Raw genomic sequence first — 15,293 nt, forward strand, 5'->3', positions numbered from 1 at the left:
GGATTACTGCACAGGTTATAGACCACACACGATAGACTGGCATTCTGTTTAGTTTGCAGGTACAGCCTGCAAAGATGACTGCAAGTCTCCAACAAATGTAATGAGCTTCTTAAAATAATGTAATCCTGTCCTTTATTACAAATACTGACATATGCATTTCAATACCCAAAGGTTATACGTTATCTAGTTATGTACGTATTCTCTGCATGACAACAGAAAGGCTTTCAATGTTGGCAATTCTTTAACAGTATGCTTATTAAAGCTTACTTGCATTTTACAATCTCAGACAAACTTACCTGATGGTCATTAAAGCACTGCTACTTAAACACAGAGCAACAGGCACTTTCCAAATAATAAGCATAAATCAACAGTATAAAAATATGACAGAAACCAGAACATTTGCAAAATCAAGGACAGATGAAAAGCCACTGTAGTACTTGTGTCTACCTTGGATGGGGGGATACTCTGCACATTTGCACTGCATAACTGCTCCTTGCCTTGCTTGGACACATACAGAGTCACTACATGGGGTGCAACAAGTATGTCACAATTTGAAATGTCTCTGGCCGACTGTCATCACCCTGACACATGTGTCATACCTCTCAACCTCAGAGCAAGAAATCTGGACAAAGCCATACAGAGAAGTGGGACAAAGGCCCAAAAATAAGGACAATTTTTAAATATTGCTCTTATAAACTTAGAAAGATAATAGAATAGTAGGGCTTGCATTAGTATGAATTTTCTGAAGGGTATGAAATCTGAAACTGAAATCTCTGTCATTATTTTCTAACTTCAGTCTTTAATGATTTGTCACTAAATTGCCCAAAAAACAAAATTTTATGAAAAATGGACTAAAAATGTGATGCAGAAATATAAAATAGCCACACAATACAGCTGGGAACCTGTCAAAGAAGGGACACTTTTTTAATATTAGTACTGCTAACTTGAGCAGCTGACAAAATAAAATAATCTACATGCATTTCTGAAATAAAAGTAATCTATAACTCTGATTATTACAGTTAATTGTAAACCCTCCATGTTTTCTTCCAAAATTGCCATTTTGCGGAGGGATTATTAGGGTAAGAGCAACATTTTGAGCCAACATCGGGGACAGTTGAAAGGTTTGGATGTGCCTAATTCTATAAAGCAATTTATCTGCACGTACCTCTCAACCTGTTAATGCAGGAAATCTGGACAAGGCCAAATATATTGGAGAACATATAAACAGTACTAAAAATTGCTCTTGTACAAACTGAGACAGTTGATAGAATAACAGGTCTTGCTTTAGCATGCATTTTTCTGGAGGTTATGAAGTCTGGAACTCAGTGTCTGTCATTATTTAGTGACTTAATTCCCAAATGATTTGCCAGAAAACCACAAATTTTATGAGGAACAAACCAAAAATAAGAAGCAAAAATCTATTCATTCTGCATAAATCTGGAGAGTTGAGAGGTATAGTTCAGCCAGGGCTGTCTGCGTTTGCTGCCCTTCCCCCTCACAAAATCATGGTCGAATGGAGCCTCCCCCCTGCAACCATTCCAACGAACCATTACTTTGCTATTTCACCCCATTTACCATAGTACTAATGTGCATACTCCTTTACTTCTGCGATGATTTGGACTTCATTTTAAAGTTTTATTTTGCATTATACAGCGCAAACACTAATAGATATTTGTAACAAGGAGAAGGATAAAACACTCAGTGAAATAAATGCCTCTAAACTCGAATGAATATATAAAAGTAATGAATAATAAAGATATGGCAGAGGCAACCATGCAGCAACAATATACGAACTTCCACTGTTGAAATACAAGTTTCCACTATTAAAACAAAATCCGAAGTCTTGGTCTGATGAAGCGACTGTGAAAGTGCTTACCATGTACACCAATGTTCTGCAACTCGTTTTATTTTTGTATTTTCATTTTATTTTATTTTATTTTTATTTTTTTGTTTACAGCCAATAGCACGAGCCACCCCTGTGTATACTAGATGTCAGAAGTCATCTGCTCAGTGGTTTGTTTTTTATGTGTAAGGGAGGTAATAAGGGTGGGTAGGGATTTAACTCTTAGCTGCTTATTCTGGAGCCAGAGAGCTTATCAAGTGTGTCATATTTCTTTTAAAAATTGTTGCATGTTGAAAGATGGCTTTTATAAGTGTGTTAACCTTCCACTGATTTGTATCACAGCCCAAATATTCAACAAACAAACCACATTATAAGACATCACACCAAAACCATCCCCCTCCTACAAGAGCAAATAACATTATAGGATATCACACTGAAAACCTCGCAGTAATCAGTTTCATTTCGCCTCTGTATATAATCCATTTTCTTCTCCACATTTTCAGAAACCTAGCCATTCCCTGCACAACATATGCCAACAATTTGCTAGAACCCTTCATCATTAAAACTCTGTTTGTCAGCAATACATTACTTTCACCCTCCCTCTGATTACATGAATGAATGAATGAACATGTGCTCCAATGATATTATTGTCTCCTCAGACTTTATATAACTCAGCAAGCTTGCATAACCCAGACCATGTTCCTGTCGAAATGAATAAACATACTCACTGCTCTCACCCAATAATTAAAGTATGTCTTCTTTCATAATTATACTGACATCTGACTAGTAACTAACATTTAAAAATTACAATACTTCAACCTTTATTTTTTTCTAATGCATACCCTGTTTTATTCTCCTGACACTAGATATAGTTGAATCATGCGACTATCATCTAAATCCCATTCCAATAACTAAGAAATGTACACAGACTGATAGACCAACATCTACACATCCATTGCAACCCTTTATTTTCATATCTGACAGACATATCTGAACCCAAATTAGAATAAGTGCAAAGCTGCATATCAAATTATATTCCAAAGCATTCAGGTCAAACCCATGTTTGAACTTCTATAGCCCCAGCAGCTCAACTCAATACAAACGTTATTTCTGCTAAAATTAGGCAATATATAACTTAACCCAGGTCCTATTCCAAAAAATATCATGTTGCCGTCCCTCACTGAATATTAATGGCCATGAACTGCACATTGAAAATAATACTTATGAATTCTTGCAGTATATGCAAAAACGACCCTAATGTATACTTGGTTATGTCTCTGGATCAACTAATCCATAGTCCCACCAGGGGCTCCAATATCCTAGACCTGGTCATTACCAACATGGGAAATCAATGCTCCATACCTATGGTCACCCCCTCGTTAGTCACGTCTGACCATAAGCTAATCACCCTTAACATCCACATCCCACCCCCACCCCCCAGTAAAGAAACCACCATAAAAAACTTCTCCAAAGCCAACTTCATGCTACTCAAGTCAGAAGTGACAAACTTCATAACACCCATGCAGACGGGAACTGAAAGTTCAACTGCTGAATCCTTCACTAAGGCACTGTACGAGCACATCCACTCATGCATGAATCGTGCCATTCCAAATAGAACCAAAATGCTCTCATCCAAAAAAAGGAAGCCAATCTGGTGGTCCCCTGCCATAAACAAACTTTACAACAAAAGGAAGAAACTTTTGCAGAAAAGAGGAAAATCCCAGGATGCAAAAAACTCCCTTACTGGCCTCAGTAAGAAACTGAGATGCCTCATAAAATCCTCCAAAGCTAGTTACGAAAATAAAATTGCCAAAGATTCCAAAGACAACCACAAAGCATTCTATAACTATGTCAAGAATCTAAATGGCAATGCTCAGATCTGCGCTGAGCTAAAACAGAATGGCATTAAATATACTGATCCAAAGGATATTGCCAATATCCTGGCAGATCGATTCAGTGCCAACTTCACCCCTCTATCACCCCCTAAATTGCCCATCTCAATACCGGAAGATTGCCAAATTCCAGTAATAACGGCCACACAGGTACAAAACGCACTCTCTAAAGCCAAGAATACAGCATCCATGGGACCAGATGACATCCCGGGCTGTGTACTACATGAACTACAATATGAACTGGCACCTCACCTAAGTGTCATGTTTAATCATAGCCTCACCTCAGGTTTCGTGCCCACTGAGTGGCGCAGAGCTACAGTTATCCCAATCCACAAGGGGGGATCCACCTTGGACCCCGGAAACTACCGTCCCATCAGTCTGACAAGCCTTATCTGCAAGGCCATGGAGCGTATTATCATGGAACTTATAAACAAAGACATTGGCAACCTTCAAACACTGGACCCCACCCAGTTTGGGTTTGTGAAGGGCCGATCTTGTCTCCTGAACCTGACTGACTTCTTTGAATCAGTCTCCAGAGCCATGGACAAGGGTAAGGTGGTCCACACAGCCTATCTAGACCTTGCCAAGGCCTTTGACACCATTCCCACTCTGGAATCATAGATAAACTTACTAAGTTGGGCATTAATCCCTATGTCACCCAATGGGTTGCTAAATGGCTTACTGATAGAACCCACACTGTAAAAGTAGCCGACTCCAAATCCAGCTCCAGACAAGTGACAAGTGGAGTACCTCAGGGTTCAGTCCTGGGGCCGCTCTTGTTTGGCATCTACTTCTCTGAAGTACAGGTCAACACTAAGGGACTCTGGCTAACAAAGTTTGCAGATGACTGCAAACTGGGAGCCATTATTGAATCCCCAAATTATGTGGATACTCTACAAAAGGGCCTTACAGAAACAGCTCAAGCTCAATGCCAAGAAATGTAATGTTATCCCCTTTGGGAAAAAACATGTATCCATGAATTACAATATAGGTGGCAGTACACTAAACACAGAAAGTGTGATAAGAGACTTAGGGACACAGGTGGACAGTGGTCTCACCTTCGATAGCCACAACAGTCAGGAAATCCTTCTATGTGGCACACCTCATCACGAAGGGCTTTTCATCCAGAAAAAAGGAGGTCATTGTCCCACTGTGCTCATCCCTCATTAGACCCATTATAGAATACAACGCCCCATTTGGTATGTACCTCTCAAGACATCTGCAACAACTGGAAAGGCCTCAGAAATACCTTACTAAAAGAATCACAGGCCTAAAGCAGATGCCCTACGCTGACCGCCTTAAAAAACTCCAGCTATACTCTGTCGCATATCGTCTACTCAGAGGCAATCTCTGCTTAACATACAAGGCTATGTCAAACCCAGAGCTGTTGGACATGCTACACTTAAAGAAATCCCAATCCCTCAGAGCTACACGCTCCAGGGATCTAAACCTTGTCATCACAATAAACAAAACATGCTGGAGGGATAGGTTCCTGACCCAGAGACTCCCCAGACTCTGGAATAGATTGCCCATACATGTCAAGCAGAGTGCCTCTTTGGACCTCTTCAAGAGGAACCTTGACGATTGGATGGGAGAAAGGAAATTCACCCCAGGGATCACGTCAGTCGCCCTGCTAGACAGGGGTCCAGGAAAGTAAATAATGTGGGAAGAAATAGCCAGGGAATTGTTATGGCTAGGCTTGTATAGGCCCTAGGGCTGATAGCCTAGTACCAACCTATGAACCTATGAATCTTGAATGTCCAGTCATTCTCTGCATTTCTAAAACAATACCACTCAGATGACAGGCTACATAAGGGAGCAGTTGAAGTAGCCATATACATAGGTTCATAGGGAAGTACTAGGTTAGCTGCCCTTGCATCCCATTTTAAGCCTAACCAATTTTCCTCAAAGGTGAGACTCAAGCCCTATTTTTTGTAAACCTTTTAACCATTATTACAGCCCTCAACTTCCTACAAATAAAAGTCAAAATAATTGTATTGGCCAAAATGTTCAATTCTGATTACAAGGAGCCAGTGCTCATTGATGTCCTTCTGCCTGGAAATCGATAACCAAACGTATGAAATTAGAACTTATGATCATGCATTACTTGTCATAACCAAGTCGTACAATCAACTGCTATAATCCCCAGCTGCCTCAAAAGACACTATATATATATATACATATATATATATATATACATATATATATATATATATATATATATATATATATATATACATATATATATATACATATATATATATACATATATATATATATACATATATATATATATATATATATATATACATATATATATATATACATACATATATATATATATATATATATATATACATATATATATATATACATACATATATATATATATATATATATATATATGTATGCTGCGGTGGAGTCGGGGGATATTTTGGTAGATTCACAGTTATTCCTAAGTCCAGTAACAACTGGAGCACCTGGTCCAAGTGATGCAGCAGTAAATGCTTGGAAGTAGCAGTTAGGAGCCAATCATCAATTTACAGGAAGACTTGGAATTCCAGCAGACGCAGGTGCTCTACTACTACTACTGCCATTATCTTGATGAACATCCCTGGGGGCTGTGGTGATACTGAAATGCATTGTCCAGAATTGGAAGTGATTGGATCCCAGCTAGCAGCACATAAATCTCTTGGACTGCTTTGCTATTTTGACAAGACAGTAGGTTTCCTGGAGATCTATGGAGCACATCCAATCTTCATGCCTCAGCAGAGGTAAAATGGAGTGCACTGTGATCATTCAGAATTTTGTCCGTTTCGCAAATTGGTTTAGTTGACTGAGATCCAAAATGGGTTCAAGGTCCCCATTTTCTTTGGTACTAAAAAGAACCAGATTCGAACTGGTCTTTGGGGACAGACTGGATTGCACTTTTTTCTAGCAGCTTCAAAATTTCTATGGCTGTAAGTCCCACTGATTGGGTGGAACATCAAGGACTTTCTCCTTTTTCTGAGGTAGAAAGGAAAAGGGAACTGAATAGCTTCTGGAAATTATCTTTAACACCAAAGAATCTGAAGTTACTATGTGCCAGGCTTGAGGATGCAAAGTTAAGCATTCCCTAGATTGCCTCCAGAGTGCAGCAGTTGGGCAACCATTCAAGACCACAGACAGGCTTTCCCAGTAAAAAGACCATGAAAGCCCTGGTAATGCAGTCTGCTTTGCAGGGACAGGCTGCACATTTCCCCTCTAGGTTTCGAATACTGGCTAAAACTTTATCCACTCCCCACAGTACCTTTTGTTTAAGCAATGCAAAATTGAAAAACCTAGTGATGTAGCAAAATTAATTCAACTGAACCCCAAGGAGTTACTGCTCAATGTCAGGAGCCTAAAATAAATGCACTCTCTCCAAGCCCTCCTCAAACTCAAAAATACAGAAATCTGTGCAGTTACCAAGACATGGTTTAAAGTTGCAAAGAGTAGCCTGGCAGTGCAAAGTTTCACTGCTTTCCATATTTTTAGACCAGTTGCTGCACAGACAAGGGCTAAAGGTGGAGGTGTCTCAATATACATCAGTAACAAGCATAGCTCTAGTGTGGTCAAACAGGATGACATGCTGGAGTTCCTACATGTGCAGATCACCATAGACAAAATCCCATACCATACCATATCCTAGCGAGTTAAATGTCACCCTCCATGTCCCAAGAAGCTCACAATGCATACTTGGACCTACTGGACACCCCTCTATAGAGTGGGAATCCTACATGGCCTCAAATCTACACATGCAGAGATTCCTGGACTTCATAAATACAAACACCCTTGACTAAACATGCTCACTATAGGTTCCACCATACTGAATCTCACACTCTCAAATATGGTAGAATGCTGCATAACCTACTCCGTGCCTCCATGGTAAGGTCTGAACATAAATTTTATTTATTTATTTTACATTTATTTTACATTTGTTGACCGGGCTAGTCCAACTGGATACATGTCCATTTTCAGTGGAGGCCAGGGGAGAAAAGCTCAACTCTGTAATCCCAATAAGACAGTTAGGAACTATTCCAGGGCAAATTACCTTTTACTAAATGATGGCTTGTCAAAATTCAATGCCTCTACAAACCCTGAGAACAAAGCAGCCTATGCTGAAGTGCTCTCAGAAACTGGTTGGTTAATGATGCCATACTCACCAAGCCTGGAGATATAGCAAACCTGTTAGCAGACAAATTTGCCCTCCTCATCCGCAACCATCCCCTCAAAATTACCCTCAAACATAACCCTTCACACTATAACTAGGGTGGTGCATGTAGTGGCTGCGCTCACTATAGCCAAGAACACAGCCTCAATGGGCCCTGATTACATCTCAGGATGCCTCCTGAACAGTCTCAAATATGATTTATCAGGACCCCAGGAATCACTATTTAACTACAGTCTTAAAACAGGCTTTGTGCCACATGACTAGAGGACTGTGATGGTCATCCCCCTCATAAGGGAGGACCCTCAACAGATTCTGAAAACTACAAACCCATTAGTCTGCCTAATCTTATTTGCAAAGCCAGGGAAAGAATTATAATGGATATTAACAAGGACATAGGAGACCTCCAGACACTGGATCCATCCCAGTTTGGCTTTGTGAAAGGAAGGTCATGCTTACTGAATCTGGTGGACAACTTTGACAAGATCATCAAGGTGATTTGGGCAAAATGGTGCATATCGTCTACCTAGATCTGGCTAAAGTATCCGATACAATGCCTCACTCAGGCATGGTTAAACTTACAAAACTAGGTATAACCCTCTTTATAACATCTTGGAATGCTAGTTAGCTCACTGAAAGGACTCAGCTGGTTACAATCAGTGAGACCATCTCCAAAAACAGGCTGGTCCCCAGGGGAGTCCCCCAGGACTCCATGCTAGGTCCACTCCTCTTTGGCATCTACATCTCAGATCTCAAAGCCAATGTCAAAGGCCTCTGGTTAACCAAGTATGCAGATGACAACAAACTCAGAGCAGTCATTGAATCCTCCCCCAAAATGAGAACACCCTTCAGGAAGGTCTAACACAAATGCTTGGTGCCAAAGCCATGGCTTAAAACTCAATACCAAGAAATGTAATACAGCACCATTTGTAAGTCAGCCACCCTGGGTAACTCTGTCATCAATAATATTAACACCATCAAAAGCTGATTCACTAGTCAGGGATCTGGGAATTCATGTAGATAGTAACCTAGCCTTAGACCAACACGTGTCCAAGGTAGTAAGAAAATCCTTCTATGTTGGGCAAGTGGGTGGCATCTAGGTCCAGACAGGTCAACATACCACTATACTCAGCCCTCATCAGACCTATCATAGAGTATAATGCCTTCTTCAGTATAAACCTGACCAGACACATGCAGGACCTGGAATGGCCACAAACTTTCCTTACAAAACGAATACAGGGAGTAAACACAATGCCCTATGCTGACTGCCCCAAAGCCCTGCCTTTTTACTCTGTATCATACAGACTTCTGATAGATGATCTTTATCTTGCATACAAGGCATCCCTATCCCCCTGTTTTGATGAACCTTTTGCACATACCCAAAACAAACAGCATCAGAACTACTAGAATAAAAAAACTAAATTTTGCTTACAACATAAACAGGACACACTGGAGAGACCGATAAGTTTCTCAAATAATTCCCATTCGCTGTAACAGGGTTCCCATTCATGTGAATCACAATTCTTCCTATCCCTATTTAAGCACAACTTAGACCAATGGATAATCAGAAATTCACCCCTGGTCTAGTGCCTATGTCTCTGACTGACAGAGGCAGTCAGTAAATCACCCCTTATGTAAACCAAATGTGTGGGTCGCAGCTGGATTGCACTGCTGGGCTTAGAAGGGTCCTAGTGGTCATTAGCCTAGTGTACACCTCTGAACCTATGAAGTTGAAGGGATTGCTCTAAATTCTTGAGACTCTCGAGAATTCTGGAATTTCAGTTTATCCTGAAGCATATTCCCTGTATATGGCCAGGTTAAATTGGAGGTACTGGTGTCCCTACCCACAGGTGGCCTTTGACTATTAATGAATATTTTCTTAGGTTTTCAGAAGTTAATGATTACCTTACACTTGGCAGATTTACACCCCATGTTCAACTACACACTAGAAACCAAAACCTCTCAAAAATACGTAATCTTTCTGGCTTTTCACTGTTAGTTAATACAAATATGGAAGTGTTAAATCCTCTAAAATTCATACTAAATTTGTATAAAATTAAATTCTACTAAGTTAAATGCCAATGTTAGAGGTTAATATAATGATGAATATTTTCCAACAAGATCAATAAATCATAATCATACTAATCACCAATACTATATTTTAATGCTTTATGACTGGCATTACTAGGTGATCACCCAACTTCTAAATCATATGAAGAAATTATAATCTTAACACCATTGCGTCTGTGTGTGCGCCTGTGTGTCTGTGTGTGTGTCTGTCTGTCTGTCTGTGTGTATGTAATAACCAGAACTGGTTAAAAGCACTGTACCCACTCAAAATCCTGCTTCCCTATAATCCTGAACAGAATAAGGAGGGCATCAAAAAATGAATAAATGATTGAATTTACACAAAATTAATTCAGCACATTTAAGTAGAAAATTAAAGGCAACTACTTTATACATCTCCCATCAAACAGGTTTCAGTTCAACACAAATGAATTATAGCTTGAGGAAGTGCTTGTTGCTCTTACCATATCTGCCATCCTGTCCACAACTGTATGCATACTTAGGAAAATCATCAGTAGGCTGGATACCTCTCCTCTGCAGCTCTGCCAAAATGTGTACATTTGGCTGCAATTTGCTAGATGTTTTTTCTTGTTCAGACTGGAACTTGCGCTAAAGATAAAATATGGGAATGAAAAACATTCCTTTCATAAAATCTTAGCTTTCATTCTGTGTCTCACTCACAGCTCTAACTTCACATGCAAATTTCACCACAGGTGCTGCAGAATACGAACTCTTAACAATATTTTCACTATTTTAACCACAATGAATGTTAACTCTGCTTATTGTTGGCATTCCTCATACAAATCCATCTTATTTGTTTTATTTTTCAAGAGGCATCTGGGAAACTAACAAAAAAATAAAAATAAAAATCCACTAAGACACAATAGTTTACTTAACAGCAAGTTAAGTTAATCCAGGTTTATGTTGCATTTTTGGCATTCAGAGAAGCTCTCTTGCTATGCAGCTTTAAGCACCACTTGCTGTTGCCTTAACATTGAGTACCTGCTTACAAAAGCAGGATAAAAATATCAGTCCCTGAAATAAATGCTATAGGGAGTACTCGCACGTCAGTAGGTCTATGACAGGATGCATTATGCAGTGTGCACTGGCTAGGGTTATCTTCCTAAAACCCCTCTCTCTGCAATTCATCAAAGAACATTGGCTCCTACATCAGGGACACATATGCCCCCTGCTGGCACATGCCATGACATCACAATGCTGGAACAGGAGGTACGCCCAACCCATACTCCCCATTCTCACCTCCTGTAGAAAGCTATAGCTAAATGACAAAAATCAACACTTAACTACATACAATTTTAAACTTGTAATATTTACAAGGAAGATTACAACCAAAGTAGGTTGCAAGTCCATCTAAGAGTAGGGAACAGCATGAGGGTAAACAAGTACCAAATACAGAAAACTGTCCGGAAGCTCTACTGATACTGTTAATATTCAGGAATTTGCTGTATCCTACTTCAAGATGCCCTTTGCAGAAAGTAATGAGGGGAAGAAGAATAATCAGTATGTTGACAATGTGAGGTATTGCCAGCTATGCCAGGTAAAGTAGGGCACTGGATGTGTGACATATGCCAGCACAGCTAGATGGAATTTTGTAAAGAATTATAGATCAGTTGTACATCAAACTGATTTGTACAGCTACTTGTCCTGAAATATGTATTTGTAAAACTGCCTGTGTTAAAAATGTACCAACAGTGGGTCCTGACAGTACTGTAATTGATTAAATGCATATGTTTTAACAAAGGATACTGGAAGAAAAGAGCTTAATCTCAGTCCAGCTAACTTTGAAAAAATAGTAAGAAATTAAATTACTTGATTTAGGCCATAATGATTGTATCTTATACTTCTGATTGCAGCCAGAGACGAAATGTCTCTGAAAACAAGGACTAGGAATCCTTGTTATATTGTCTGTGGCAGTGAACTAACTGCTACCCTGGAAGGGTGGAGGTGTTGAAATGGCTTTATGGCTTCAAGATGCTATAACATATCTTAGCAAAGCTCTGTCGGTGTGTATGGTAACGCATATGGGTGAGATTCTGGTTCAGTTTCCAGATCATACCTCTCAACTGTCCCTGATTTTCAGGGACATCCCTGATTTTGACTCAAATTTTAACTCTGTCCCTCTTATTCCCTCCTAAAACTATTGACTTTTGGAGGAAAGGTGGGGAATTACACTTAATGAATAACGACAATAATTAAGAGTTATAAACTTCTTTTACTTCAGGAAAAAAAGTGCATTAATTCATATGCTCTGATTCTGTCTATTTCAAGTTAATAGCACTAATATTTTAAAAGTGTCCCTGATTGTCCCTGATTTTTTTCTTGACTTGTCCCTGATTCTGTCGAAATGTGTCCCCAATTGGTTGAGAGGTCTGTTTCCAGTATTCAGGGTAGTATGGCAACCAGAAGTCATTTGACCAGATGTGTGTGATCTCATTCTGTAATCCAGACTGAAACTGCATTTTAATACTAGATGAGAATGAAGTCTCGGGGCACTCTGTTTTTGGAACCTGACAAAGAAGGATCCCTCACCTACTTCATTCTGCCTTGCTCTAGTAAGTGACCATGGAATAGTAATTCTTAGATCAGTCAGGAAAATATGGCGAGATTAGTCAAATGCTGTTTTTCTTTATCTGTGTGAATCTATTCATCTATGTTATTTGAATATTTCCTGTGGTTGAAATTCTGTTGTCTATTTTAAATAGATAATCCATATTTTCATGTTCTTTTATTATTTATTATTAAATATATTTAAACCTTTCATCGTGGCTGGTCCTTCAGAGAATATATTTTAAACTTTGAGAGTACTTGTATCTATTTGGTGACTCTGTGTCCACTCCTGAAAGCCTTACCACATTAGTCAAATACTATCATGTGTATTAATATTAAATTCACAAAGTATAATAGGGTACCCTTGTAAGAGCCTCAGAGTGGCTGGCTCTGGAGTGTCGGGTGGCAGTGTAACTACTGCACAGTCTGGGCAGAAGGGGGCATAGCTAGTAAATCTGTGCCAGCCCTTCCCAAGTATGTGTGTGTGTGTGTGTGTGTGTGTGTGTGTGTGTGTGTGTGTGTGTGTGTGTGTGTGTGTGTGTGCAAATCAAAACTCAGAGTGTGGCTGGGTCAGCTGTTTGGAGGAGGGGCACAGAGCACTGGTTTCACAGAGAGTTGTGGAGGACTTGGCTTGGACACTCGGCTGAGGACTCAACTCTAGAGCTGTGCCAGTGGAGAGTCTTAATGAGGACCAGGACAGAGAGAGAGAGAAACCCAGACCCCAGACTGAGTGCGCTCCCTGTGTGCTCTTAAGGGAAACTGCACTTGATGCAGACAGCTGCATCTGGAAATACTGTGTGTATCTATTTTTGTTCCAAGTGACTGTCACTCTCCAGTGTCAGTGGTGAGGATTCAGGCTACTTGATTACTGGCCCAGAGAGGGGACTTCACATATTGGTGAGCAGTGGTGGAATATTAACTGAACTTCCTGTACCCTGTAGGTAGTTGCCACTGAAGGTGTATGTAATCTCAACAGCCACAAGATAAACATTCATAGTTTCATTCTGCAATGGTTTTATTTATTTATTGTTAGTCATTGAAAGAAGGCAAAGATGTCAGCAAAGGATTATGGCAAGCTAACAAAGAACCAGTTGGCCATGGTGTGAGAAACCAAAGGACTGGCGCATGCCAACATGACTAAAGAGGAAATTATTTCAGCCCTCATTGCAGCTCAGACCAGCAACAAGGAGGATAACCAGTCTGGTGATGGGAATTTGCAGCCATCAGAAACAGGACAGTTCACCTTTTCCTCAGAAGACTTAAACATCTGTCTGGAGTTAGAGAGACTTGAACTGGAGGCCAAGCATGTGGAATTAGAATCAGCAGACAGACTGCGTCATTTAGAAGCTGAAGAAATTGAGCAGCAGCATCAACATGAGAGAGATACTGACTCTTCACCAGGGTCATGGAGGTAATGGGGAAGGGAATAACAGAATCCCTTAAGCAATAAAGGTCAGTAAATTTCTTCTACAATTTACAGATGGTGATAATTTTGAAACAGTATGTCAACAGTATAATGCTGACCCCCTTACTCCATGGTAAAGCTGTAACTGCTGTTTCTAAATTGTCTGATATTGATTGTTTAAATTATTATAAAGTCAAACATTGTTTACTAGAATGTTTTAAGTTAACAACTGAAGTTTACAAAAAAAGTTTTGTGAGTAAAGACCCAAGTTATCTAGGGATATGCCTAGTTCGGTAGGTTTGTCAACATCACCCGAGCTGGATATTGTATCAGATGCTTTAGCCAGGTTTAGGTAGGCAGTATGCACTTTTTTCACTTCATCCATTGCCTTGGTGACCCTCTCATAGTCATCTACCAGTTAAATAGGCATGATCTACCTTTGACAAAACCAAACTAGGATGGGTCCTGTGACTGCAGATTGTCAGTGTCTTTGGTGATCATTTCCATTACAATTCATTCCTTGGCTTTGCATACTAAACTAGTAAGATTAATAGGTCTATAGTTTCCAGGGTCAGCTGATGGTCCACCCTTGTAAAGAGGTATAACCATTGCAGTCCTCCACTCACATAGTACACTGCTTATTTTGAGTTTGTAGTTGAAAAGTGACTCAAATGGCCATGATGTGTTATGTCTCAAGCTATTTAGGAGGCAACCCAAGATACTGTCTGGGCCCACTGAGGCTGTGTTTTTGGCCTTAGTGAGTACTGCCATGACCTGTTCCCTGCTAACAAGTTGGGGGGGGGGGGCGAAATCCAGGTTACTACCTACATATGCCCACAAATCCCTGACTGGGGTCCACTATCACAGGTTAAAATCCAGGTTACTACCTACATATGCCCACAAATCCCCGACTACTGGGTCCACTATCATGGGTGTGTTATCAATGAGGTAGTTTCCTAGAGTTACTGACCTACCAAGGGGAACTATTATGTATTTCTTGGCATCAAGTTTTAAGGCATGGCTTTGGCACAAATCATGTATTTGTATTAGTCCTTCCTGTACGGTGTTTGTGTCTTGGCAGTTTCTATGACTGCTCTTAGTTTGCAGTCATCCGTAAACTTGGTCAGCCAGAGGTGTTTGACATTGGTTTTGATATCTAAGAAATAAATACCAAAAAGAAGTGGGTCTGCTGCAAAGCCCTGAATGACCCCACTAGTTATTGGCCTCTTTGTGGAGGTGGTCTCACCTTCCCTAACTTCATGGGTGCTATATGAGATCCAGCTGCCTATTCAGCATGAAACATAGGGGGTTAATGCCTTATTCCAGGAG

At 40.0% G+C, this 15,293-nt stretch overlaps 1 protein-coding gene across 2 annotated transcripts in view; it reads right to left on the reverse strand.

The window, feature by feature from the left end:
• Nucleotides 1–15,293, reverse strand: part of AARS2 (alanyl-tRNA synthetase 2, mitochondrial) — a 1,016,815-nt gene that overhangs the window by 505,189 nt on the left and 496,333 nt on the right. For both annotated transcript variants that reach the window (XM_044060935.1, XM_044060942.1), the window contains one exon: nt 10,456–10,600. In XM_044060935.1, the coding sequence (XP_043916870.1) occupies nt 10,456–10,600 (145 nt within the window). The remainder of the gene's footprint in view (nt 1–10,455; nt 10,601–15,293) is intronic.

This window comes from Protopterus annectens, chromosome 1.part0 (assembly GCF_019279795.1).
Source record: "Protopterus annectens isolate FY-2018-M chromosome 1.part0, PAN1.0, whole genome shotgun sequence".
Classification (NCBI taxonomy): domain Eukaryota; kingdom Metazoa; phylum Chordata; order Ceratodontiformes; family Protopteridae; genus Protopterus; species Protopterus annectens.